Source organism: Eulemur rufifrons, chromosome 4 (assembly GCF_041146395.1).
Source record: "Eulemur rufifrons isolate Redbay chromosome 4, OSU_ERuf_1, whole genome shotgun sequence".
Classification (NCBI taxonomy): domain Eukaryota; kingdom Metazoa; phylum Chordata; class Mammalia; order Primates; family Lemuridae; genus Eulemur; species Eulemur rufifrons.
The window spans coordinates 65,554,594-65,582,382 of NC_090986.1; the positions used below are offsets into that span (position 1 = coordinate 65,554,594).

The 27,789-nt window shown below is 38.2% G+C and overlaps 2 protein-coding genes across 3 annotated transcripts in view; one reads left to right on the forward strand and one right to left on the reverse strand.

Annotated features, from left to right (window-relative positions):
* TRIM13 (tripartite motif containing 13) overlaps positions 1 to 8,665 on the reverse strand; it is a 47,299-nt gene extending 38,634 nt beyond the window's left edge. The window contains exon 1 of the mRNA XM_069467267.1: positions 8,621 to 8,665. The gene's annotated coding sequence lies outside the window, so the exon portion shown is untranslated. The remainder of the gene's footprint in view (positions 1 to 8,620) is intronic.
* A 239-nt stretch (positions 8,666 to 8,904) lies between these two features.
* On the forward strand, positions 8,905 to 27,448 carry SPRYD7 (SPRY domain containing 7). 2 transcript variants are annotated; one of them, XM_069467271.1, is made up of 5 exons: positions 8,905 to 9,079; positions 14,427 to 14,543; positions 16,636 to 16,802; positions 22,154 to 22,256; positions 26,646 to 27,448. In XM_069467271.1, exons 1-5 carry the CDS (start codon positions 8,974 to 8,976, stop codon positions 26,741 to 26,743), a joined length of 591 nt encoding a protein of 196 aa, XP_069323372.1. In that variant the 5' UTR covers positions 8,905 to 8,973; the 3' UTR covers positions 26,744 to 27,448. The 2 variants fall into 2 exon arrangements, with proteins under 2 accessions (XP_069323372.1, XP_069323370.1); XM_069467269.1 differs by lacking the exon at positions 14,427 to 14,543 and having other exon boundaries at positions 8,922 to 9,079.
* The last annotated feature ends 341 nt before the right edge of the window (positions 27,449 to 27,789 follow it).

Consider the following 27,789-nt stretch of genomic DNA (forward strand, 5'->3'; position numbering starts at 1 on the left):
ATGATGAAGGATGCAGCCCCATGAGTTGTGATGTAATCAGCATTAAATAAATATAGGGCAAGAAGATCTATATTGTTTCAATACAAAAACATTATGAAGAACCATGGCATTGCGAGTAACAACAGAAGTGCTACTTGTTTCTCACAGTGAGAGATATGAAATTAACCAGGAATGGTGCACTGACAACAAAGAACATGAAGAGATGGTTTCTGGACATTACAAGGAATCTTTAAATGCACTGATTGGACAATAAACAAATATGTAACTACCTCTTATCTACCAACTACTCTAAATCTTCATCAATAAATTACTATACTTCATATAGGCCCATGAATTTTGTAATACATTTTCTAAATTAATTTTTATATAGACAGTGGCCCCATAAAAAATATTTACCAAGCCCATACATACCCTAGGGCCAGCCCTGCCTGAAATACAGTTTATAGAAAGGCATGAGAAATACCTTTTTACAGAGTAATGAGTTGATGCTCTAGCAATTTCCTTTGGTAACCAATAAATTTCTTTCTCAGTATCATTATAAATTCAGTAATTATCTGTAGGATTTTTAAAAATATGATGTTTCCATCAATTCCTTTTGATGTTCAAATAGTTCCATCATAGGTCAGTGGGAACCTGTGTTCTTTTGAAATGTTCCTATTAGTCTTTGATAGCTTCCTTGCTTTTAGCCCAATTCCAGATTCATCTTGTATCTTTCCTGCCCTATACCTGGAACTAGTCATTTCTTCAAGGTTGGATGGTTCCTTTAAGCAGGAAATTATATCAGAAACCAAAATCTGAGTGCTGGGCACACTCTTTGCAATTGAACTGTCATTCATTATAAGCCTTTTGAATGAAGAAGCTAGAATTTTTAAAAGAAAAAAAAATCATGTGTCGTCATGGCCTTACTCTGAATAATCTAACCTAATCTAATCCCTACTCTATACACCTTCCAACATTGAAAGATTGCCTGCTTTAAAATCAGTCCTCATTTCTGGTTGTTCCAGCAATTATTAGTTGTGTGCCTTTGGTTAAATTACTTGACCTTTCTGAATCTCAGTGTCCACATCTTTTAAATGAGGATCATAATCTCTACAGTGTTGTTGTGAAGCTCTGATAAGGTAACACATGATAAACCTTGCCCTGACTGATCAGCACTGGCACCCATCCAATCGTATTAGCCAGGATCCATACCCTTCTCTCCCTTACTCCTCATATTCAAGTCAGCACCTAGTTCCATGGATTTTACCTTCTAAATATCCCTTGAATATGGGGAATTTACATTTTAAATACCTCACGAATCTGACCTTTCCTTCACCAATACCACCTCCTGATGAGCACGCGTGTACACACCGCCCCCAACTTAATGCTGCTTTATAGTAGTGATTTCTGATACAGTAGGTATGCACAGAACAGGGTTCATCTGAACTTGACTAATGATGAAAAATGAGAGTTCCCAGGCCCACCTTGTATTTTGCTATTACAAACTATGCCACAATGAATAACCTCGTGCATCATTTCATATATGTGCAATGACAAGAATTAGCCATTCAAAAAACTTTCTGAGGGCTGAGTGCTGTGGCTCACACCTATAATCCCAGTGCTTTGGGAGGGCAAGGCAGGAGGATCGCTTGAGGTCAGGAGTTTGAGACCAGCCTGGACAATATGATGAGACCTCATCTCTACAAAAATTTTTTTTAAAAAAATTAGCCCAGTGTGGTGGTGTGCCTGTAGTCCTAGCTATGTGTGAGGCTGAGGCAGGAGAATTGCTTGAGCCCAAGAATTCAAGGTTATAGTGAGCTATGATTGCACCACTTCCTCTCCTTACTAAAGTAACCAAATTCAAGCTATAGTGTTAAAATTGTGAATTTGAAACCTCCTCTTAGTACTATAAGTGAAGAGATAATGATTTGGGATTTTTGCCCCCATCAGATTAAAATTTTAATTTTCATAATTTGAAATCATGAAAATTATCACATTCCTGATATTAATGCCAAATGACTTTGCTCCCACTCAATTGAGGGCAATCAAAACTGCAAACTTTCGGCCGGGCGCGGTGGCTCACGCCTGTAATCCTAGCACTCTGGGAGGCCGAGGCGGGTGGATCGCTCAAGATCAGGAGTTCGAGACCAGCCTGAGCAAGAGCGAGACCCCGTCTCTACTAAAAAAAAAAAAAATAGAAAAAAATTATATGGACAACTAAAAATATATATATAGAAAAATTAGCCGGGCATAGTGGCGCATGCCTGTAGTCCCAGCTACTCGGGAGGCTGAGGCAGGAGGATCGCTTGAGCCCAGGAGTTTGAGGTTGCTGTGAGCTAGGCTGACGCCACGGCACTCACTCTAGCCTGGGCAACAAAGTGAGACTCTGTCTCAAAAAAAAAAAAAACTGCAAACTTTCTTTCAGCTTTGGTCCTACTCTCTCCTTTCCCAGTATCGGGCCATGTAGATCATACCGGGTAGAGAACTGTAATAATAGGACACAGAGTAAACACCTGGTCTTCCTTTCTATAAGGGAAGACAGTGGTTGTATGGAGGGAAGTGACTGGGAAAATATAAAATTTATGTAGAAAGATAAATACAGTAGTCGAAAAGCAGGTTGCTGATTCAAGAATTAGGAGAGTAGTTTTTAACTGGAATGGTAGCACTCCCAGGGACATTTTGGTTGTCTCAATGATTTGGGCAGTAGGGTGCAATACTGGCATTAAATGGATGGGGGCCATGTGGGACTATCCTGCCCAGTGAAGCATTTTCCTACGTTGTGTTGGAAATGTCACACTGGAAATTCACGAAGGTGAAAACCCTCTTTATCATAATCTGAGCCTAGAAGCCAACCCTTTTTACATATAAATACAAAATAAAAAATATACATGGAATTTTTCAAGAAAGCAACAACCATATAAATCAACGGAAAGTAATTGCCCACTATTTTGGAAAATCACTTCTCTAATTAAAAAGCTGTTCATGATATCTGTATTACCAATGTATGATTAAATCACCACTATCAGTTTACATTTGTGCTATCACATTCATGGTGAATAGATAGGTAAGTAGATAGATAATCTATAGATATATTTAGTATAGATATAAGGTAAACATATAGTATATACATATATGAATATTCTTATTTAGCTCTTATTTCAAAAATGTCCAATATAAAAAGGAGATGATAATATTTAGTTCAATATTTGAAATTGTGTTTCATCACTTTGCTCACAAATAAAGTACTCATTCCGCCAATATGTTTCCTAGTGAAGCGATGAAACCATCAAGATTAAGTGCACATTTTACAGATATATAGTAGTTCCTCTGGTATGTGTGGGGTTGCCTGGGCTGGGATAAAGGAAACCTTCTGGGATGCTGGAAACGTACTATTTATCGATGTGGATGATGGTAATGTGACCTATATGTCTACAAAAACTCATCAAGCTGTATGCTTCATATTAGTGCACTTCATGTGCTTTACTGTATTATTAGTTTCCTACTGTTGTTGTCACAAATAACCACAAACTTAGTTACTTAAAACAACAATTTATAATAAACAACAATTTATTATCTTATGATTCTAAGAGTTCGAAGTCTAAAATGGGTCTGGGAGGCTGTATTCCCTCTGGAGGTTCTAGGGGAGAATTCTTTCCCTTGCATTTTCTAGCTTCTATAAGCTGGCTGTATTCCTTGCGCCATCTGCTTCCATCATCACATCTTCTCAGACTCTGACCCTCTTGCCTCCCCCTTACAAGGAGGTGATTACATTGGGCACATCTGGAATGATCTAGGGTAATCTCTCTATCTCAAGATCCTTAACTTAATCATATCTGCAAGGTCCCTTTTGCCATGTATTCACCGGTTCTGAGGTCTGAGACGTGGACATTTGTGGGAGCCATTATTCATACCTAATAGGTATGAATAATGGCACTTTTACCTCAACTTTTAAATAAGAAAAAAGAAAAATAATTCCATGATTGATAGATGATAGATTGTTTCACAAACTGTGCAATGATAATGAAAAAGAATTTGAAATTTGAATGCCTTCTCCAAGCTTGCCAAAGAAACACTTTCTTCACTGCTTGATACTATTATAGAATTTTCATGAAAATTCTACAATGAAAAATTCAATGAAAAATTAAACATTGAAGTTAAAATATTGCAAAATTACATGACATATCTTTTCAATATATTTGAAAAGTTAAATGGCTCCTTTTTTAAGCTGCCAGGAAATGAGAACACTCTCATTAAAGTGAAGGATATTATCATAGAATTAATTAGCAAACTTACATTATTTTAAAATAATCTTTTGCTTCAAGATTTTCCCATCTCCATCCTTGCAATAAATAGATAGAAATATGCTTAATGATACTGATTTGGAAATGTATTTCTCTCACTTAGACATTATTTTTAAAAGGCATGATAAATTTAAAGATTTTTATGAACTTAAAATACCAAATTGGGCAATTTATACATCTGAAATGAACGTGGATCATGTTAGCCAACTTTGCTGGAGTCATTAAAACAAAATATTGAAAAAACAAAACAGAAACTTTGAGTCCACAGAACAATTTAATCAGTCTACTTACAAAAGTTTTCAGATCCAGTGAAAATGTTCATAACTACTTCCTTGGAAAGAAGGTAAAGAAAACAAATAAAAATTAGGAATGTGTTCTTAAATGTATCACTGTAAGGAGGCAGTTTGCAGAGTAGTTAAGAACACAGACCCTAGAGCCAGAATGTCTGAGTTTGAATTGAGCTTCATCCCTCAATGACTGCAGCTTTGAGTACATTTCTTATCTTTCTTTTGTTTCAGCTTCCTCATCTGTAAAGTGGAAGATAATTTTTCTCTCATATGGTTGTTATAAGGATTAAATTAGTTTATAAAAAAAACACTTAGGGCTGCGCACGGTGGCTCATGCCTTGTAATCTTAGCACTCTGGGAGGCAAGGCGGAAGGATCGCCTGAGCTCAGGGCTTAGAAACCAGCCTGAACAATAGGGAGAGCCCGTCTCTACTAAAACAGAAAAAATTAGCCAGGAGTGGTAGTGCGTGCCTGTAGTCCCAGCTTCTTGGGAGGCCAAGGCAGGAGGATCGCTTCAGCCCAGAGTTGGAGGTTGCTGTGAGCTAGGCTGGCGCCACGGCACTCTAGCCCGGGGGACAGAGTGAGACCCTGTCTCAAAAACAAACACTTAGAACAGTGCCTGGAAATAGTAAGCACTACATAAATGTCAATTGCTATCACTCAAAATTATAACAATGAATAGATCAAGACTTCAGAAATATGTCAGTTTTGAGAAGTACGGATTTTTTGTAATGTTTCTGATTTTTAAAAGATTGAAGATGTGGTTTGGATTCGTCCAAAAAAATGTCTGGCTTAATAACTGACTAATGAATATTTAAGAAAGAAATCATTTTGTAAGACCCAGTATAGAGTGGGAAATTCACTAAAAGGAGATGTCTGGCTGGTATAAAAACCATTAAAGGAATGCTAAGGGTAGTGTTAAACTCAACTCTGAAACACAAGCTTTACATTATTGTCCTATCAGTTCTCAAGTTCCTGGCATGTCAGGGAAGCAGACAGACTTGGTTTTTTTCAAGTAGTCATTCTTTGTTATTGCTTTTGACTTAGATAAGCTACCTTGAGAAACTTTTTGTAGGCTTTGTGATTGTTATTTAAAGTGATAGCTGTGAAAGACTGTCAAAATATCTTTAACATTGTGCTTTTCAGAAAGAAAGGATAATTCCTTTGAAAGTAATGAGTGGATAATAGAATCCCAGATATCAGAAAGAAAAGTCTGTGAGCTCATGGATGGCATTCATCTGCCAAGACAGGGCAGTCTGTTTCAGGGGCTAACAGGTTTTGCTTGCTTCATTCTGCTGAGCACACTCAAGTTGCTACAATGAGGGCAAAACACATTGGGCAGTGCCCCAGCAATTACTTTTCCAGCCAGGAAAGACCATGGCCCTTTTTCCTCTCTACAGTAATGGCCAATTCACAGCCATCTAAGAGTCTGGCTTTTCATTGAAGATGTGACTGACTTGAATGGCCTAAATGTTTATTACATATTTAATTCATGTGTTAGGTAGATAGCGAGGAATTCTGGGTCTCCTAGGAATGAAAGTGGGTGCTGTGGCCCCCATCTTGGTCCTGCCCCTCCCTAATCTCCCAAGCAACTGCCATACCTGGGGAGGAGGGAATACCCTACAAATCTGCCAATCATAACCTAGTGTGCCAGCTGCAAAAGAATGCAGAGGACTCTCTAGCCCAAGGGCCAAGCAGCATTGGTATCAGTGTCCAGAAATTAACCTAGAACAACTTACATCTGTAGTAATGCAACTCCCAACTGTTCAATCAAAGTAGTTCCACAGTGATGTCTGAGCCACAGAGAGGTCCCAATCTGGGCACTATAAGACAAGATGCAGACCATAACCAGGCTCTTTTTGCGCCCTTCCTTTTGTTCTTCCTTTGCTGCAAAAATGGGTCTGGTCATCATCTGTGGCATATGTATCATGCTCTGTAAACCTATATCTTGCTCTTGCCCTGTAATCCTATCACTTTCCTCAATAAACCTCGTTTTCGTGCTTGCCTAACTTTGGTGCGTGTGGTCACTCTTTGGCCATGCACATGCCAAGAACTGACATTTTCACACTGAAACCTGACACATGCACTTGTTTTAATAATATTTCTGAACAAAAATTTTACCTTATAACAATCAATTTTAGTTCATTATCTATACATGAGTTATGGCAGCTTACAGCCAATGTGAAGATTGATACAAAAATAAAGCACAAATCTGCATTTTGAACTAAGAGCACGTTTAAGAGGGTTATAGCATTAATTACAAGAGTTAGAACTTCTGAATTTGAGAGGCAGCATGATTTGGTGGAGCAAATACAGGTTTAGGAGTCAGACTGGTAAGATTTGAATCCTACCTTGTTTATTTCCTACTCATTTGAAAATGCACTAGTTATTTAATCTCACTAAGCCTATTTCTTCATCTGTAAAATGGGCACAATATTGACCTTGAAACCTTGCAAGAATTCAATTAGATATGTATGTGAAAGGGAGAAAAACTTTGTCTCTCCAGCATTCTATTCAACTACTCCCCCTCCCATGGAGGGGAGTGGGAATTACCAGAACACTAAATTTCCAGAATAATGGTCAAAGTTTTCAGTAAAAGAATATTTCATGTGTAAAATGATTACCAAGAAAGTACTTTATAGGCAGTGGCAGAGGGGAGTCAACACTCAATCAGTTTAATAATCTCCTTGGTTATTAACTCTGTGGTAACTAAATCTTGAAGTATAAAATGGGGAGATAGATTTTCCTTAGTATTGCAATGAAAACATCATTTGTATGGACAGCAAAGAGACTCAGGAACCTGAAAATTTTCCCTCATTCTACAGATAGGAATCAAGGATATTTGTACTCAGGTCACTAGAAAGTTATGTATGGGAACTCATTACTTAAGCAGTGGGCATTTTATGTCCGGTTTCTCAGGACTTGATGAACCCGGGAGAAGCTGTCAGGATGGTAACTGATCTGGGAAGAGTTTTGAGCCGGGTTAATTCTTTTTTTTTTTTTTTGACAGAGTCTCGCTCTGTTGCCCAGGCTAGAGTGAGTGCCGTGGCGTCAGCCTAGCTCACAGCAACCTCAAACTCCTGGGCTTAAGCAATCCTACTGCCTCAGCCTCCCGAGTAGCTGGGACTACAGGCATGCGCCATCATGCCCGACTAATTTTTTTCTATATATATTTTTAGTTGTCTGGCTAATTTCTTTCTATTTTTAGTAGAGACGGGGTCTCGCTCTTGCTCAGGCTGGTCTCGAACTCCTGAGCTCCAGCGATCCGCCCGCCTCGGCCTCCCAGAGTGCTAGGATTACAGGCGTGAGCCACCACGCCCGGCCGTGCCGGGTTAATTCTACAGGTCGTCCCAGACCATCTCCGCACACCAAGTGGTATCTTTCACTTACATGTGAAAATGTGAAATCTTCCACGAAAGTATGATCTAAGCGGGGAAGGAGATGGCAGGTGACCACCTCCTGCGTGGGCTCCTACATGGCACCAGGAAGGAGTGGAAGGTAGGAACCTAGGGTTTCCCTTGGGGACCCAGCAGCCTTCCTGCAGCCTCCGGAGTTCCCTTCACACTCCTCAGAACCCTCAGTGCACCCGACAGACTGAGCCTGAAAGAGGCCAGTCAAGCAAGAATCGCCCTCCCGCCCCGCCTCCTCGGTCCCCTCCCAGGGTGGCCCCTGCCCACCCCGTACCGCGAAGCACCATGGGCCAGGTAATGCGCGTCTCTGCACCTGAGGTGCAGCAGGGTCCACGTGAGTCCCAGGTGCACAACCCCAGTGCAATCACTAACAGGCATTACTCTCGGGGCCCATGTTGCGTCTATTAAGGATGTGAGGAAAATCTCCCGAAACCAGCCACAGTAGGACGACGCAGGCTCTCTCTGGAGGCAAAGCTCGCTCAGCCTGGGCGTGCAGAGGGAAACCTCTGGTGTCATTTTTATGTTTCCCTTCCCCCACACTGATCTCCTGTCAATCTGTCTCTAAAAATAATGTCGAGCAGGCAGTTTTAAAAACAGCTTTTGAGAACCTCCAAGAGTGCGCAGGGACAGACAGTCGCACTCACCTGTCGGCGTTGGCAGCGAGCGCGAGGCGGCGCGAGGCAAACGACCTGGCGCGCAGGCGCACGCCGACCCCCACCACGCCCTCTGCCACGCCCCCATCACGCCACTAGTCCCACCCCCCCCCTCCGGCCCCGCCCTGCCCGCCGAGCCTCCGCATCTTCCTCCCAAGCGGGCCTAGCCTCAGCCTGCGCTACGCCCTCCGGGCCTGGGACGTCGCTGTACTGGCCTCCGAGCTCCACACTGACACCTCCAGCGTTCGGGCGGGGGCGGGAGGCGGAGCGAGCGGTGGGGGGCGGTGTCGCCGCGGTCTAGGGAAGGCGGCTGTGGCGGCAGCGGAGTCAGTGGTCTCTGCGCGATGGCCGCCTCGGTGTTGTGCTGCCTGCGGTGCTGCAGAGACGGCGGGACCGGCCACATCCCTCTGAAGGAGATGCCGGCCGTGCAGCTGGACACGCAGCACATGGGTAAGGGCCTTCCCTTCCCCAGACCCAACGGCCCACCCGGGCTGAGCGCGGCGGGCTGAGGACCCTGCGGGGGTTGGAAGGACCACACGCCGCCAGGCTCTCTGGCCCCACCCCTGCCGGCGACGGTGCCCTTGACACCATTTGGTCTCGCGGATCGCTCCCGACGCCGGCCAACTCCACCTGAGTTGGGTTCTGCGTTCAAGGCTGCGCAGCCTTGTCTGCTTGTCATCGGAAGTGGGTGTGTTGACCTCCTTCTCACTGGAATCTCCGCGCTGCCTCCTCCTGAGATGTTAAATGTCCTCAGGCGAGGGGAACGGGGAGTGCTCTAGTGACCCTCCAACAGTGCCCTCCTGTCGCGCTCCAATCAAAACCTACACATTTTCCGGTCTTGCCCCTTCTGCGCTGACAGTCGGTTGTTCCTCTTTAGTCCCGTCATTTATAGGTTGAAGCTTGTTTTATTGGAGGTAATTTTCCTCTCACCTCCTAAAACCAAAACAAGTCAGATTGCAAAAGCCTGAAGTCGAACCTCAGGTCAGAACATGCCATTTCAACTAAAACCTCCCATTGCCCGACTCTTCCTTAGTCATTGTGCTGTAATTTCATCTGACTGGCCTCTTCCCAATACTCAGGCTATTGCAAAATAAAATAGCACTTTGCTCCTCTGCATCTATGCTTTTTCCTTCCAATTCCAAGTGGCCACATAACTTATTTAACATTTTTCCTCTTTCTCCATATCCTCTTTCACCATCTTGTTTCTGTTATATTTCTCCTGTATAGTTCCATTCTTCTGGAATATGGTTCTAGAAGGAGAGATTTCCTAATATAATTATTTCAGCTAGAGTACTGTCTTTTGTGGATTATTTTATTCTAACTGTACTTCTCTGCACTTTTGATGTTTCCCACATCTTTCATTGTCTAAAAGACCGTGTGTTGGCCGGGCGTGGTGGCTCACGCCTGTAATCCTAGCACTCTGGGAGGCCGAGGTGGGCGGATCGTTTGAGCTCAGGAGTTCGAGACCAGCCTGAGCAAGAGCGAGACCCCATCTCTACTAAAAATAGAAAGAAATTATATGGACAGCTAAAAATATATATAGAAAAAATTAGCCGGGCATGGTGGCTCATGCCTGTAGTCCCAGCTACTCGGGAGGCTGAGACAGGAGGATCGCTTGAGCTCAGGAGTTTGAGGTTGCTGTGAGCTAGGCTGACGCCACGGCACTCACTCTAGCCTGGGCAACAGAGTGAGACTCTGTCTCAAAAAAAAAAAAAAAAAAAAAAAAAAAAAAAAAAAAGACCGTGTGTTGAAATAACAAAGGCAATTCTTAATATTTATAGCAAAACCCTCTCCCACCCAGATTCTTTATAATTCTGGAAACACTCTGCCCATTATATTATATTCCTCTATTTCTATAGCACATACTAAATGTGATAATTATTTACCACCTTGTACGTGGGTATTTATTTTTAATTCCTGGATCTCCCAAGTGTAGTACAGAACCTTAATAAATAAATAAATACATATATTTAAATTATTTCTTATCCATCATCACTTATAGACAGTGGATGTTCAAATCCTGGAATTTCCCTCAGAAAATGTTTCCATTTCATTTATTCATTCACTGAATTGATATTAAGCAGCTATTAGTAGCAGGTGGCAAGCATTGTTCAAAGGTCAGGGAATACACTCAGGACAATGATCCCTAGCTCCTGGAGCATATGATCAGCTTTAGCTCTTCTTCCTATCTCTGCTGCCAGATTCTTGAATTACTGCAGTCTGCTTTTTAGAGCATTCCTTTTCTCTGTCCTGTTTTCTCTAGGAAGAATGGTCAGTTGTACTCATTCCACTATATTTTTCTTTTTCCAAAGCTGGCCAGTAACTTTCAGCTACTAACTGGATGAAGCAGATTAATGTCTTCAAATTTTTTACCTGGATGGAATTTTTATTCTTAACCTGTTTCTAGTAAATTTAAATTCTTCAATCACAGGGGAACCTGAAGATAACACCTGAATAAAATGAGAGGAAAAGGTTATTGAGCTAGGAGAGCATGTTTCAAGCATGAATTGATCTTAACTTGAATGTATGAGAAGCATATGTATTTGGATATGTGAAAGGTTATATTAGATAACCTAAAAAATTTGATTTTTTTAAAAAAGAAAATTATATATTTCATATCCAAATCATATCTCCTTCAAGATTGTCACTTATTCTGGTGATGTTGCATTACTTAAAACCATTTTGAAATTCCTCTTTTGGAATTTTCTGCCACATAGTTTTTGTAAATATCTTCAATGATGCCCTATCCTCTGCTTTTAATCATGAATTGACTTTTTAGATACAAACGACTTCCAAGGTAGCTACTTTGAAAGGGATGCCACTCATTTGGAAATTTCTAATGTTTCTTAAAACATACTCTGTGACTATGTTTATAAGGTGTTCTGGCTGTACTCAAATTTGCCTTCACTTTCTAAGCAATACCAATGAGAAATAAAACAACACAAATCACAGAAATCCAAATACAGATCTCCTTGTACTTAATAAAGAAAAAGCTTAAAGTGATTCCCTAATGATTCACAAATACCCCAGAATGTTCTCTGAATACATTCATTTTTCTATATAAAACTCAGTACATAACAGAATGCTTTGGAGATTAGAAATGATGTAGAGTTGTTTCTGTGGTTCCAGCTTATACAGCAGACTATTGTATTTAGATTCTTCTGCTATTTCCATTAACTTAGCACCTTAGGGTGATATCCAAGATATAAGTTATCTACTACAGAAGGTTGTTATTACAGTTTTTAGTATGTATGGGGGACCACAGAGCATTGCCAATTAAAAAAAAATACCATTTATTTGCATAATTCCTGGAAATATGTTTCACTTAGGATGCTTTCAGTTATAAGTAGTAAAAGCTACAACTCATAATTGTTTAAGCAATGAAGGAAAAGTGCACAGGCAGCAGTGCCTTCAGGAAAGACTCAGTGCTGCCAAGAACTTGGTTTCTTTTCATTTATTTCCTTTGCTTTCTGTTACTTATTCCTAAAGGTTGGCTTCCGTGGTCACTTGCTGCAGCTTACTGGGCTGTAGGCTTCCTCATGCAGGTATAGCAAGAATGAGAGAGTGTCTTTATCCCATTGTTCTCTGCAAAAGTCCTGAGAAGCTCTGTTGTAGTTGGTTGGGTCACGTAACCATTCTTGACTCAATCACTGTGGCCAAGAAATGGGGAGTATACTGATTGACTTAACCTAGATCAAATGCTGTACCCCTAATGAGAGAAGTGGAGTCAGGTTCCTTGGAACTGTTTTGATCTCCAGAGGGAAGTCTGTTACAAAAGGGCAAACAGATACTACATTTCCACTACAAAGTGCTTAGCACAACATAATCACTCATTCATTTCTTTATCAGTTATTTGATGAGCATCTGCTAGATGCCAAACACTGCATGGTCTTTGCCATCAAGGAGGGTGCTCTCCAGTTGAAACTACTAGAGGACCACAGGGCAGCCAGATGAAAATTATGTGTTAAAGGTACTTTCCCAGAATTTGAGGTTTCACATTTGTATTTAGGAAAAAATGGGAGCTAATGAATTTTTAATAATCGTACAATAGGATCTTAGTTTTACCTTATTTAAAAGAGAGCATTTCTCTTAAATCAACCAATTTAGAATTGTGATAGGACCTGAAAATTTTACATTCCTCTTATGTATTTGTATTTGTTCTAAATAATTTTTTGTTTAAATATGAATTCATCCTTTTCTTACTATGTCCTCATTTTATTAAAGGCCCTCTGGAGGAGTCCCATATAGTTCTAATATTCAGATCTGCTTTGCTTGTACACTTATTATGAGTGAAGTGGTAATATTGGCCACAGGTCTTGGGAGTCACATGCCTCAGTGTTATGGGCTATTTCTTACATATTAGAATTATGTTCTTCGTATTCTCTGATATACATGCTTTCCTAAATCAATATTTAGAAACAAATTGGTACTGGGGTCATATATTAAGAGACAGTGTTTTTCTCGCTCTCATCTATATTGTCTGAGCTAAAACTGAAATTTTCTGAGAATAAAGTACCTTTGAGGATGTTAAAACCTTGTTTGCATATTTGCAATGTGATTGAAGTAGCTTAATAAATATTTTAAGATCCTTAAATTAGCATTTTTCAGTGTCAGATCTTTCAACATGGATGTATATTCCTTTCTATAGAAATTCTGAGTACTCTTCAGTTCTTACTCGACTAATGCACTAGTATAGTACCTTGTACTTAGTAGATGTTCAGCTGGTTTTTAGTAGACCGTTTTAATTCATTTATATAGAATTGAAAATTGTACTAATTTATTAAAGTTTCTTTCAAATGTTTATAGTTTGGATTTAAATTAAGAAATTTATGAAATCATCAAATTGGTTTATTGGCTAAAACTTAAAGAGTTAGTCTGTTTCTACTTTAAAAATGTTTTAAGGCCGGGCGCGGTGGCTCACGCCTGTAATCCTAGCACTCTGGGAGGCCGAGGTGGGCGGATCGTTTGAGCTCAGGAGTTCGAGACCAGCCTGAGCAAGAGCGAGATCCCATCTCTACTAAAAATAGAAAGAAATTATATGGACAGCTAAAAATATATATAGAAAAAAATTAGCCGGGCATGGTGGTGCATGCCTGTAGTCCCAGCTACTCGGGAGGCTGAGACAGGAGGATTGCTTGAGCCCAGGAGTTTGAGGTTGCTGTGAGCTAGGCTGACGCCACGGCACTCACTCTAGCCTGGGCAACAGAGTGAGACTCTGTCTCAAAAAAAAAAAAAAAAAAAAAAAATGTTTTAAATGTTCAGTATAATTCACCTATGCACAGTTTATTTGAAACTGCTTCATTAAACAAGACTTATAGCTACAAATGAGTATTATATATAAATGTTCTCTCAGGAAAAAATAGTGAATTAAATTATTTATTTATTTATTTATTGAGTCAGGATCTTGCTCTGTAGCCCAGGCTGGAGTGCAGTGGTGTAATCATAGCTCATTGCAGCCTCAAACTCCTGAACTCAAGGGATCCTCCTGCCTTAGCCTCCAAGTAGCTGGGACTAGAGGCACACACCACCATGCCCAGCTAATTTTTCTGTTTTTTGTAGATAGGGGTCTCACTGTGTTCCCCAGGCTGGTCTCAAACTTCTGGCCTTAAGTGATCCTCCTACCTGGGCCTCCCAAAGTGCTGTGATAATAGGTGTGAGCCACTGTGCAGAACAAATAATATCTCAAAATATAGAATCCCTATTTTTTATGGACTAAGAGTTAGAAGTGAACAAATTAACCCCGATTGTTGTATATGAAAATACAAAACTTTACATAGTGTTTGCATTTTTTATTTAGGAACAGATGTTGTCATTGTAAAAAACGGAAGAAGAATATGTGGAACAGGAGGTTGTTTAGCCAGTGCACCTTTACATCAAAACAAAAGCTACTTTGAATTCAAAATCCAGTCCACAGGTTGGTATAATGGTACTTTACTATTAAAAGTCCTGATTGTTCTAAATATTAAGAGTAATTTTAATATATAAAAATGATTCAGGAGGGGAATAAAAAAGCACCAAACTCTTACATAGAAGACATAAGTCCTAGGTCTTCCACCTCTTATTGTGCAATTCTGATTAAATCAGTTAATTTAGTTAACTTAGGTTCAGTTTTCTCATTTATAAGATGAGCAATACAAGAGTTGCCCTTTATACCTTACAGGAGCTACATGTGCAAAGACATGCTGGATAAATGTAAGGCACTAGCATTCTTAATGGATTCTAGATGCACTATCTTTCTTAGTCAAGCGTATAAGGTCAAGCATATAAATAGCATATACTCTGGCTGTTGATCTTAGGATAAAATCAATCTTTTGATCCTCAGTTTTTCTCTCAGCTCTTGTTAAGATACCCTAATTCAGTGTCTTGAAGCAATCCTCAGATTCAGAGTTCAGATAGAAGTCTAAAGTCTGTATTTCTATTTTACAAATTTATGGAGTTTCTTGAATTGTATAGCAATTCTACATGATTATTATAATAGGTTAGTTAACTTGTGGCAGTGTTGTATATGGGGAAATGTTTTCAATAAAAGCTGTGTTATAAAGAAACTTACAGTAAAATACATGAGTGATATGGGTATAGAAAAGAAAAATAGAGTAAATGAATCCTATTACTCAACTGCCTTGAATGATATAAAATATCCCTCTGAGGCTTATTTTCTAAATTAGTGTTAAGCACTGATTTTTTTTTTTTTAAGTGTGTGGAAGAAATCTGAATCTGTCCTCCATTCCATTATAAATTAGCCCACTGGCTGCAAAATGTCCCTGGTTACTATGATCAGTACTTAAGTATAACATACTTTTCTCTCAAAAGAAGCAAATATTTTCTTTAGTCTTAAATCTAATACAAATTTTTATGGGAGTTTTCTGTGAAGAATACTGTCCTCAGTGATATCCCTAGAATAAATGGATTGTTGGAGTTTGTAGCATTGATCCTGCAATGAAAGTTTGAGGCAATCATTCGTGCACAATTCTTTAGGAGTAAGGAGACTGTAGAACCCTGTTTGCAAGTGTTGTCCTGTGAAATTAGTATCTCAATTCACCCCCATCACTCTCCTTCTATCACTCTCACAGTTTTCCCACTTTGGAGGGTAAAAGTACATGGCCAAATTATTTAGGAAGCCAAGACAGTGGAATCCAGACACACAACTTTCTAATGGTCTCACTCAATCTAGAAAAATTGATTGACAACATGGTCTTCAAACCTTCCATTTATAGAGTTTCTCCTGATTTTGATAAAAAGTGCAAAGGAAGCAGTTTGAGACAAAATCCAGAGCTTTAGGTATTCTGTTTGGTTAAGAGGAAAGCTACTTGCTGCATAAGTCGGCTTAGACCAAAAAGTTTTAAACTCACCAATTTAGGCATTGGGTTAGAAAATTATTTTGATTTATACTTTATCATTAATTTTCTCTTCTCCATGATACTGTTCATGGCATATATTTGCTATTTGTTATAGATGCAAAAACTGAAGACAGTATTTTCCCACTTCTCAGAGGTAGAGCTTGAAATAGAACTCTGGGCCATTTAAATTCAATATGTAGCTTTTTAAAAGGTCTTTTTTAGAGAGTATTGATGATGATAGCTAGCATTTTTTCAATACTTACTGTATGCTTTGCTTACCCATTTTTTGGAACACTCACACTGTTCCAAATGCTTTACTTGGATTGTCTCATCATACGTTTTCATCACCCTGTGAGGGTGAGTACTGTTAGAATCTCAGTTCACAGATGAAGGAACAGAGAGGGGTTAAGTAATTTGCCCAAAATGACATAGCTAAGTCAGGATTTAATCCTTGACAACACAATTCCAGGGCCCACTCTCTTATCAACTAGACTGTACTACATCTATGGAGAACATAGTATAGTTTGCAAACTACTTTTAAAAGAAGATTAATAGAAAACAGTTTAGTGATAATACTCTTTTTAAAAAGTTTACACCCCCTTTTAAAATAACTCTATTTAAAGTTGCATTCTTCAGATTTTGGGGGCATTTAAACTATTATATTTTTAGGAATCTGGGGTATTGGTGTTGCAACTCAGAAAGTTAACTTGAATCAGATCCCTCTTGGCCGAGATGTGCACAGTCTGGTGATGAGAAATGACGGAGCCCTGTACCACAACAATGAAGAGAAAAACAGGCTGCCAGCAAACAGCCTTCCACAGGAGGGAGATGTGGTGGTGAGTTTCCTGGTGGAGTTGCTTTCCACCGTAAACTATTAAACGTGAACAGCTTTTAACATATATGGTTTTGCTTAGGAGTTTGTGGTTTGAATTCCAAAGCACTGGGATGTGTCTAAAGAAGTGGTTGTGTGTTCCAGACAGACTAGATGTTGCAGCCTTACTTAAGTGCCCTCTCCTTTTTAGAATTGCTTGCTTCTCTCACATTAGAGACACTTTGGCCCACAATTTTGGAAGTTTGCTGACCTTAATAATAGAAAATGTTAGGTATTCTTGAAGCTAGATATCTCTTCAGAGAAAATTTTCACATTTATTACTTAATTTGTTATGAACTTCTGTCAGAGAATTATAGCATTTTATCAGAAGTCTTTGTGTTCATTAAACTTAATCTAATCAAACTTCTTTTATTTTCAGAACTCTTCAAAGAACAGGACTCAAAATCCTAAAGCTGGATTATAGAAAAGTTTTTTTAGAAAGCAGAGGGTAGTTAAGAGTTAACATGTTAAAAGTTACATGTTATTAAGACTTTTCTGTTTTTACTCCCAATCGGCTGTATTTAACTCTTTATCAAAGCCACCATGTTGAAAACGTAATCCAAAGATCCTATCTGCCTTTCCAGATACTTCCTTTCATGCTGTGTTATCCCAATCTCCTATCCACTGAGTTAATGCTATTAGCTATTGATTGAGAACAGAGTCCTAGAGTCTATTGGAGCCAGGTGCCCTTGTACACAGAACCTCGGGTTCCTGGCTCTGGTATCAAGTTGAAAGGAACCTGTGAATGATGAAGGAAAGTTTCTAATAATAAGATGACGCAGACAAGATAAATCCAGGTTAATGAATTAAAGAAAGGTACAGTATTTTAGAAAGAATGAAGAAAGGTGTGGAAATTAAGATTTTTACTTATGGTCTGATCTTTTCTGCAATTTAAAAAATATGAAAAACAGCATGTTTTTAATTGTTAGAATGTTTTTTTCCCAGATCGACTAAAGAAAAAAAAAAATAGGTAAAAGGCATAAACCATTTTTAAAATCTGCTTTCCCCGTTCTTCTTTTTGAATAGTTGGTTCTGCATTTGTAGTTCATTGCCAGATGTCCATAATATGGAACATCCCATTCAAGTGGTTATTTCTTTTTTTTTTTTTTTTTTTTTGAGACAGAGTCTCACTCTGTTGCCCAGGCTAGAGTGAGTGCCGTGGCGTCAGCCTAGCTCACAGCAACCTCAAACTCCTGGGCTCAAGCGATCCTCCTGTCTCAGCCTCCCAAGTAGCTGGGACTACAGGCATGTGCCACCATGCCCGGCTAATTTTTTCTATGTATATTTTTAGCTGTCCATATAATTTCTTTCTGTATTTAGTAGAGATGGGGTCTCGCTGTTGCTCAGGCTGGTCTCGAACTCCTGAGCTCAAACGATCCGCCCACCTCGGCCTCCCAGAGTGCTAGGATTACAGGCGTGAGCCACCGCGCCCGGCCCAAGTGGTTATTTCTTGAAAAAGAATCTGCAAGTCAAGTTGATGCTATCAACCTGTTTGCACTAAAAGATGAAATTCAAACACAAGAAAGAATAATCAATAACAAATGTTTTTCTTTGTTGATGTACTGAACTTCTACCAGGGGTTATTCTTGCCTTCCTTACTCATTCGTTGCAATGACAGATATCACAATTTGACAGATTTAAGGATGCTATTTTTAGTCTGTCACCATTATTAAATTATACTTTGAGTTTTCATGCTCATTCTGATAAAAGAAGAGCTAAAAATATGAAATATATACAGAGTCAATAAAAGTAAAATGTTACTCTGCCATATAAATTTTTATCTTCATAGCTCAAACACTTGAGAACAAATTTTACCAAATGGCTGACAGTGACATAGGAAAAATAGAATGGATTGTAAGACAGGAAAAACATTCTCATGTGTTTAGAATTTCAGTCATGTACCATTCTCTGAGGAGAAATCAAGAAAAATAGTCTCTTAACATCTAACTAAATGATTACATGATTATATTCATACAGTAATCATATAGTACCAGCATGGTCTACTACAGAACTAGGAAGGCATACATGAAATAGTTTATGCTTATTTTTTCCTTTTATGTACAGTTTTGAAAAGTACAAATTCCTTTCTGAAAAATGCATTTTTCAGTTTAATTTTAGAGAAGTTTTATAAACATTATGTTTAATAATAATAATAGCAAACACTTCTATGGCATTTATCACGGGCCAGACACTGTTCTAAGTGCCTGGAAGGGATTAAATTGTTTGGTGCTCATAAGGATCCTATGAAATAGTAGTATTATTATCCCTATTTTACAGATTAGGAGAATTTAGGTAACTTCTTATATGGGGAGATTATAAGATTATAGTTCAGGCAGTCTAATTTCAGAATCTGTTCACTGAACCTGCACACAATTATAGATAAATTCATGGAACATATAGGATTTTGGGGTATCATTATGACAGACTCAAACCCAATTTCTTTTTTTTTTTTTTTTTTTAAGACAGGTCCTTACTTTGTCTCCTGGGCTAGGGTGCAGTGACGTCATCCTAGCCCACTGCAACCTCAAACTCCTGGGCTCAAGTGATCCTCCTTCCTCAGTCTCCTTAGTGGCTAGAACTACAGACACATGCCACCACACTGGCTAATTTTTGAGGGGTCTTGCTCTTGCTCAGGCTGGTCTTGAACTCCTGACCTCAAAATGATTCCACATCCCCCGCCCCTGCCTCTGCCTCCCAGAGTACTAGGATTACAGGCATGAGCCACCACACCCAGCCAAACCCAGTTTCTTGATCATAGACTGGATTAGGTTAGAAAATACTTGAACTAAATTCTCCTGAGGGGTGGGGATTCTCACGTGCTTTCCGTGGTAGTGCGATTTTGCCATTTTGCTCCAGGCTTGGGTTTAAAACTGGCTTGGTTGCAATGGGTTGTGCTGCCTGCAGGTGATGAAGAATGCCTGGATTACAACCTACTGATCTGAACTGCTAGGTTTCTGCCAGTCCCATGAAGAGAGTAACATACTTTATTTTTTATGCAATTACGTTTTTGTTTTTTAAGTGAAAACAGACCTTTTCATTAAAAAAATCAATCTTGGGAGGCGGTGGGTTGCAGGGCAAGCAGGGGCGGTGGCTCACGCCTGTAATCCTAGCACTCTGGGAGGCCAAGACAGGAAGATCATCTGAAGCCAGGGGTTTGAGACCAGCCAGAGAAAGAGGGAGACCCTATATATCTCTACAAAATTAACCAGGTGTGGTGGCTAGTGCCTGTACTCAGGAGATTGGGGCAGGAGGATCGCCTGAGCCCAGAAGTTGGAGGACACAGTGAACTGTGATGACACCACTGCACTCTAGCCCTGGCAAAAGAGCAAGACCCTGTCTCCAAAAAAAAAAAAGTGAATTCCAGCCATCAGTTAACTTTATTATTATATTTAAATACAGAAACTAAAATGAAACAAAGGCAATCTATGTACTGCTTATCTTTCTCAGTATTCTTTAATTATTAATAAATAATTGTTTAATTTATCCCTGACTTAGCTAAGAATTGAGGAGAATCTTTTATAGCACTTACCACATTGGCTTCTCTGGGCCTTTGCTCTCCTACCTGGAAAGAACAGGGAATGAAGACTAGATGATCCATAAGATCATTTTCTACCTCTAAAAAGCTTTTAAGTTGATAGAATTTATCTACAGCCATAAATCCTTGAATTTGGTTTGCTTTTTGGTCTGTAGTGACTTCTCTGTTGAGTGATTTCTGCTTTATTTTTATTTTATTTTATTATTTTTTTTTAAGATAGGGTCTCACTCTGTCACCTAAGCTGTAGTACAGTGGCATCATCCGAGCTCACTGTAACCTCAAACCCCTGGGCTCAGGCAATCCTCCCGCCTCAGGCTCCCATGTAGCTGGGACTACAGGCATGTGCCACCACGCCCAGCTAATTTTTTTCTTTTTTGTAGAGATGGGATCTCGCACTTGCTCAGGCTGGTCTCAAACTCTCACCTCAGCCTCCCAAAGTGCTAGAATTACAGGCAGGAACCACTGCGCCTAGCCCTCTGTGTCTATTCTTAATTCTTCAAGGGAAAGATCTCTTTTTGTGGTCAGTTAGTAACTATTATATAAAGTTTTAAAGAGAGGGAATATGGCATGGCGATTAAGAGCAAGTATTCTGAAGCCATACTGCATGGGTTTAAATCTCAGATTTTCCACTTCCTAGCTGTACACCTTTAGGTAAATTACTTACCTTTCTGTACTTTAGCTACATCATCTGTAAAATGGGGATAATATTACTATCTGTTGTGAGGATTAAATGAGTGAATATGAAGTGTCTAGAGTACATAATATGGGCTAAGTGTCTTTTAGCATTTTTAAAATAATTATTACTAATTGTGATTTTTTTTTACCATCAATAGTGTACAAAGTAATTTTATTCTACTGCTTTATTTTTGTTTTTATTTTTTATTTTTTGAGTCTTGCTCTGTTGCCAGGGCTAGAGTGTCATGGCATCAGCCTAGCTCACAGCAACCTCAAATTCCTGAGCTCAAGCGATCCTACTGCCTCAACCTCCTGAGTAGCTGGGACTATAGGCTCACACCACCATGCCCAGCTAATTTTTTTCTTTTTAGTAGAGACAGGGTCTCACTCTTTCTCAAGCTGGTCTCAAACTCCTGAGCTCAAGCAATCCTCCCGCCTCAGCCTCCCAGAGTGCTAGGATTACAGGCGTGAGCCATTGCCCCTGGCCCCATTGCTTTTTTAATCTTTTGACCTATTGCTTTTCTGTTTTTTAACTTGATACTACCAATTATATTCAGATGTAAACACCAGCTTTACCTTGGTAATATACGTGACATATTTGAAACCAGGGTAAAGAGATAGAGAAATGTATGATTTCTTCTTGGAAATAAATTGTATAAAGACATTTCTTCAGAATTTGAAAGCAGTGACAAGTAGTAAGCCCTAATGGTGAAAACCTCAGTGTTTTACCCCCTTACAAGCAAAATCTATATAAACAGAGCAGTGTTTTCTGCGTGAGTTTAGAAGGTCTCTCCGTTCATATCATGCAGTACTTATATCATCTTAATACTTAAAATATAAAATCCAGATTATCCAAATATAATACGAGGGTTTAAACTGTTGGCTTTGTTTTACCTCTAATGTGGACTCTTAGGATTTCACCTGATTTTTTTCCCCCTAATAATCACTACTAATTTTTTTTAGGTTAGTTCAAGTAGAATTCTACCAATTTGTAAAACCTTAATGAAAACTATTATGACAATATGCTTAGTTTTTGTGTTTCCATACTTCCAAATCAGTGATTTCTGACTATTCTTTTTATGGAACATTTATGTTTTCCTTCATAGGGTATTACATATGACCATGTAGAATTAAATGTATATTTGAATGGAAAAAACATGCATTGTCCAGCATCAGGTATACGAGGGACAGTGTATCCAGTTGTTTATGGTAAGCTAAAATATTTCTAATATAATGTTAGATATCTGTTAACTTTTGTTTGGCATTTATGTTAATTTTATAGCTATCATTCAAAAGTCTGGACAAGTTGTTAATAAGGACCTTTTTATATGGAATGTGCTTGGTAGGATATTACAATCCCACTTTGCAGGATTAAGGGTAGCCTTTATTACTCACATATTTTTTTAAAAACTTGCTAAATACAATGATAATACTTAAATATGCAATAACCATACTCCCTTTTTCATCATGCAGTCTTTTATTTATTTATTTTTTTGACACAGAGTCTCACTCTGTTGCCCGGGCTACAGTGCCGTGGCGTCAGCCTAGCTCACAGCAACCTCAAACTCCTGGGCCCAAGCGATCCTTCTGCCACAGCCTCCTGAGTAGCTGGGACTACAGGCATGTGCCACCAGGCCCAGCTAATTTTTTCTATGTATATTTTTAGTTGTCCAGCTAATTTCTTTCTATTTTTTTTAGTAGAGACAGGGTTTCGTTCTTGCTCAAGTTGGTCTCGAACTCCTGAGTTCAAATGCTCCGCTTGCCTTGGCCTCCCAGAGTGCTAGGATTACAGGCGTGAGCCACTGTGCCTGGCTTGTTTTGTTTTTGGTTTTGTTTTTGGTTTTGTTTTTGTTTTAAGATGGGCAACCGGCCCATCATGTAATCTATTCTAGAAAGTTTCAAAAAGCTTTAGTGAATTTATAAAACTTTTTCTGCCAGTTATTGGGAAGGATTAGATGACCAGGAAATGTAATTATAAAGAATATTTTAGAACTAAGGATGGTAATCTTATGTAGCTTAGATATTAATTTACCTTTATATAATTCCCTCAATGTTAAAGCTCTTCTAAGAGAAATTGTGACTTAGAATAGTTTCATATCGATTGTTTTGCTTTTAATAGCATGTACATATAAATGCTATAGATTCTGTACAAGTGTGTCCTTCTGAAAATTGAATTACTTAAGAGATGACTGTATACCACTTAATTACTTGAATTTTTATTATTGAAAATTTCAAACTTGTACAGAAGTAAAGAGAATAGTATAATGGGCCTTCGTGTACCCATCACCCAGCTTCAATTATCAAATTATAGCCAGTTGGGTTTGGTTTACCTCCCACGTGCTCCTGTCATCTCCACCCCCTTGGATTATTTTGAAGCAAATGCCAGACATTTTATCATTTTATTCATAAATATTTTCTGTGTATCTCTACAAAGTAGTAAGGCCTTTCTCTTTTTTTAAAAAAAAAAACATAACCACAGTGCCTCTGTCACTCTATTCTGCCTTATTTTTTAAGTTATTAACTTTAAATCAACAGGTGTATGATTTTTCTGCCTATGATTTTAGTAAGTCTAAAAATATTTTCTTATTTAATTACATTAACTTCTTAAGTTTGGGTCATAATGAAAACTAATTATTAACTTCTTTTTTTTGTAGTAACTTACTATAAATGTAACAATATTAGTGATGACAGACTGGGATGTCAGAGAAGTATACAATAGCAAATATAAAAGTATATAGTAAATATAAATATTATAATATTTAATAATATGATAACCAAAACTTGTGATTTACTTTTAGTTAAGGTTTTCATTAGTGTTCTTTTCTCCTATAATTATTAATACTTTTTAGTGATTTTACCTTCTGTGTCTTTGCATGTAAAAGTATGTTTTTAAACTCAATTGAAGTTATTGTTCTTGTATATTAGGTAAGCCTAAAAGCAATTCTTTTATTTACTTAAATAAATGGAAATTTAGCTTGATATTTGAAATAATTTACCCTGACAAGTGAAATAAATATCAGCAGAATGACTGAGTTATGCAAGTACATGTAGCAAGTAAGATTATTATTCTAAATTATTTTATTCAGCATTGTTTTTAATGCAGTAAAGTTAGTAAATTATATAAAGTATAATTTCATATAATTATTGTTTTACTCATATATAATTCATGATTTATTCATATATAATTTTAATTCATATAATTATTTTATTCACATAAAAAATTTCATATTTATGAAATATAAAGTATATTTCATAAATCGAGTGATAAATCAGTCCAATTAAACCAAATCTTTTAATAGCCTAATACTATCAAAGATAAAAATAAAACTTAAATTACCTTACTCTGTCTTCCATCCCTGATCCCAGATCAATCTAGTCATTCATTTTGTCTATTATTACACTCAACCTACAGAGACAAAAAACTGCATCACACCAAAGAAATGTGATTAACAAGTTATGCCCTGCAGCCTAATATAAGCTCTCAATAATTTTTGACAATTCTTTTACATCTCTGCACGTTCTGTGCTGCTTGAATTCCGTGCTCATTCTCCGCAGATGCCCTTGCCTTCAATTTTATCAGGAAATAGACCATCACTAGTGAACTCCAGCTTCCCGTTAACTCTAATCTTGCCTTCTTTCCATCCCATCTCAGAAGAAATGGTGCTCTTCACGTTCAAAACACTCTGTCTGTAGTCTGGGTTCCAAACTCCCCAACTCTGGAACACACTTTGTCAGTTATTTCATCTGTATCTTATGTCATCAACTTCTCTCTCCAGTGCTTATAAACATTCTGAGTCTTTCCCATCCCCAAAAGCCCTTCCTTGGACTCTATCCCTCCCTAGTCCTGTGTTTACCCTTCTCTGTATGGCCACATTTCTCGCGGAATGACCTACACCTTCCACCTTTATGGTTATTATTTCTTTGTTCTGCAAGCCAATCTGGCTGCTGTTACTACCACTTCAGCGAAACCACCCTGTTAAAATCACTGGCATGAATGTCAAATCCAGTATTTAATTTTTTTTCTTCATTTATTATGAAATATAAAACATATAGAAATGTGCGTTAGGCCGGGCCCGGTGGCTCACGCCTGTAATCCTCTGGGAGGCCGAGGCAGGAGGATCGCTCCAGGTCAGGAGTTCAAGACCAGTCTGAGCAAGAGCAAGACCCTGTCTCTAGTAAAAATAGAAATAAATTAGCTGGATAACTAAAAATATATAGAAAAAATTAGCTGGGCGTGGTGGCGCATGCCTGCAGTCCCAGCTACTTGGGAGGCTGAGGCAGGAGGATCGCTTGAGCCCAGGAGTTTGAGGTTGCTGTGAGCTAGGCTGACGCCACGGCACTCACTCTAGCCTGGGCAACAGAGCGAGACTCTGTCTCCAAAAAAAAAAAAAAAAAAGAAAAGAAATGTACATTAAACGTACATGTGAAGTTTAACAAATAGCTATAAAGTGAACACCCACATCATTACCACTTAGGTGAAGAAATGGAACATTTTTAGCAGCCCAGATGCAGCCCCCACCACAGTTGCATTCCTCGCCCAGGGAGTAATCACTACTTGACAGTAGTGTTAATTATTTACTTGTTTTGCTTTGTGGTGGTGTTTTGTTTTGTCATCACCAAGGTCAAGGTAATGAACATATTCATCGCCCCAAAAGTTTCCTTCTGCCTCCTGTATCCTTCCTACTCACCTCTCCCCACCCCAGCCCCAACCAAGCAACCACTGATCTGCTTTCTGTCACTACAGATTAGCTTGTATTTTCTAGAGTATTGTATAAACAGAATCATACAGTTTGGACTCATTTTTTAGGGGCGGGGGAAGGTCTGGCTTCTTTCACTCAGCTTAATTATTTTAAGATTCATCCATGTTGTAGCATATATCAATAATTCATTCATTTTATTGCTGAGTAGTATAGTTCATCGTGTAGATATATCACAATTTGCTTATCCCTTCACCAGTTGATGGATATTAGGCTTGTTTCCAGTTTGGGGCCATTACAGATAAAGCTGCTATGAACATTTGTGACAAGTATCGGTATGGATATGCACATTCATTTGTCTTGAGTAAATACCGGTAAAAACATGTAGAAACTGAATAGGGCCTGCTGTCTAGTTCACAGTAGTATACCAATGTCAGTTTCCCGGTTTGGATGTTGAACTGTAGTTACGTAAGATGTTACCCCTGGGACAAGCTGATGAAGGGTATGCAGGACTCTCTCTAGTATTTTTGCAACTTCCTGTGAATCTATACTTTTTTTCAAAATAAAACATTTTCTAAAGTAATAAATCTTAATTGTATAAAATTGAGAAAATACAGGTACACAAATAAAAAATTAAAAGTGCCCATATTCACACCATCTAGCGATGATTATTAATATTTTGATGTACATCATTTCATGTTTTTGACAAATAGATTTTGTTTTTCATTGTGGCTATTTTTACCCAGTAGGATCATGTGTTGTAACATGGACAGCAGATGTATTTATTCTTCTTGCCTATTAATATTATGGTGTTATGGAAACAGCTTATTTGATAATTATGTATTCATTCATATTAAGATATTTGCTTCTAATTTATTTTCTTTGTTTTTCTATCCTCTAGTTGATGATAGTGCAATTTTGGATTGCCAGTTCAGTGAATTTTATCATACTCCTCCACCTGGTTTTGAAAAAATATTATTTGAACAACAGATCTTCTGAATATATTTGTTTTTGAATCTTGTATTTCTGCACTGTTAAAAGTGTTTACCATTTAATAAAGCTTTACATGACCTATAGATGAAAATATATTCTTAAAAATATGCTTGTTAATGTTGCCTAAGAAACCAATGTGTTCAATATACCACCCTGAAGTTGTGATTTAAAATACTTGTGTTTTGTGATATGAAAATCAGCAGTTTGGGGCAGTTTATTTAATTCTTATTTAAATAAATATAACTATGGGTTTAATTAACAGTACTACCTGGCAATATGTATGTATAGATAGATATTTAAAAGAGGAATCTTTCATACATAAAATATTTGTTTTGATAGAGATGTAGAATTGAGTGGGGGTTTTTTGTGATTCTGAAGTTTAGACCTCATTAACTATTTTAAGTCTGCAGTCCAGCGATTTTGTGTCTCAGTGTCCTTTTTTATATACAATGTAACAAAGTGACAGAAATTTATACTATTGGCAACTTCATTTTTGGCAGTCTATTTACTGTATAATGTACCACTTTTCTTAAAACTTAAATTGCTTATTTTGTTGTGTATTGTCATTGCTTTTGATTTGCTTTGTGAAAGGAGATAAACATTTTAGTAATTGTCAGAGCATTTTGTTGAAAACCATCCTGTTACTTCAATTTCAGAATAAGTGGTTGATTAGTAATATAGAGTACACCGGCAGACATTTAGAATAGTGTGATGCTTTAAACTTAAATTTAAATGAGATTATTCTTTTAAGGACTCTTACTTAAATGTGTATTTTCTGTAAAGAATAATAAAATAATAGTAATTAAGGAATATTCAGTACTATATGAAACACATTCTTCCTGTTTTGTTATACAGTAAATTCACTTCACCCTTGATTATTTCAGAAGTTCAGAAATAAGTGAATCCTCTCCATGACCCTGAACCTTTGCCCACATTTCAGTAAGAATCCTTGTCCTTTCGTTGGCACCCTGCTGACTTACACCAATCTCCCTATACATCTTTAGGTATCAACAGGAAGCAGTATGTTGTGCTAGAAAAACATGGGTGTTAGA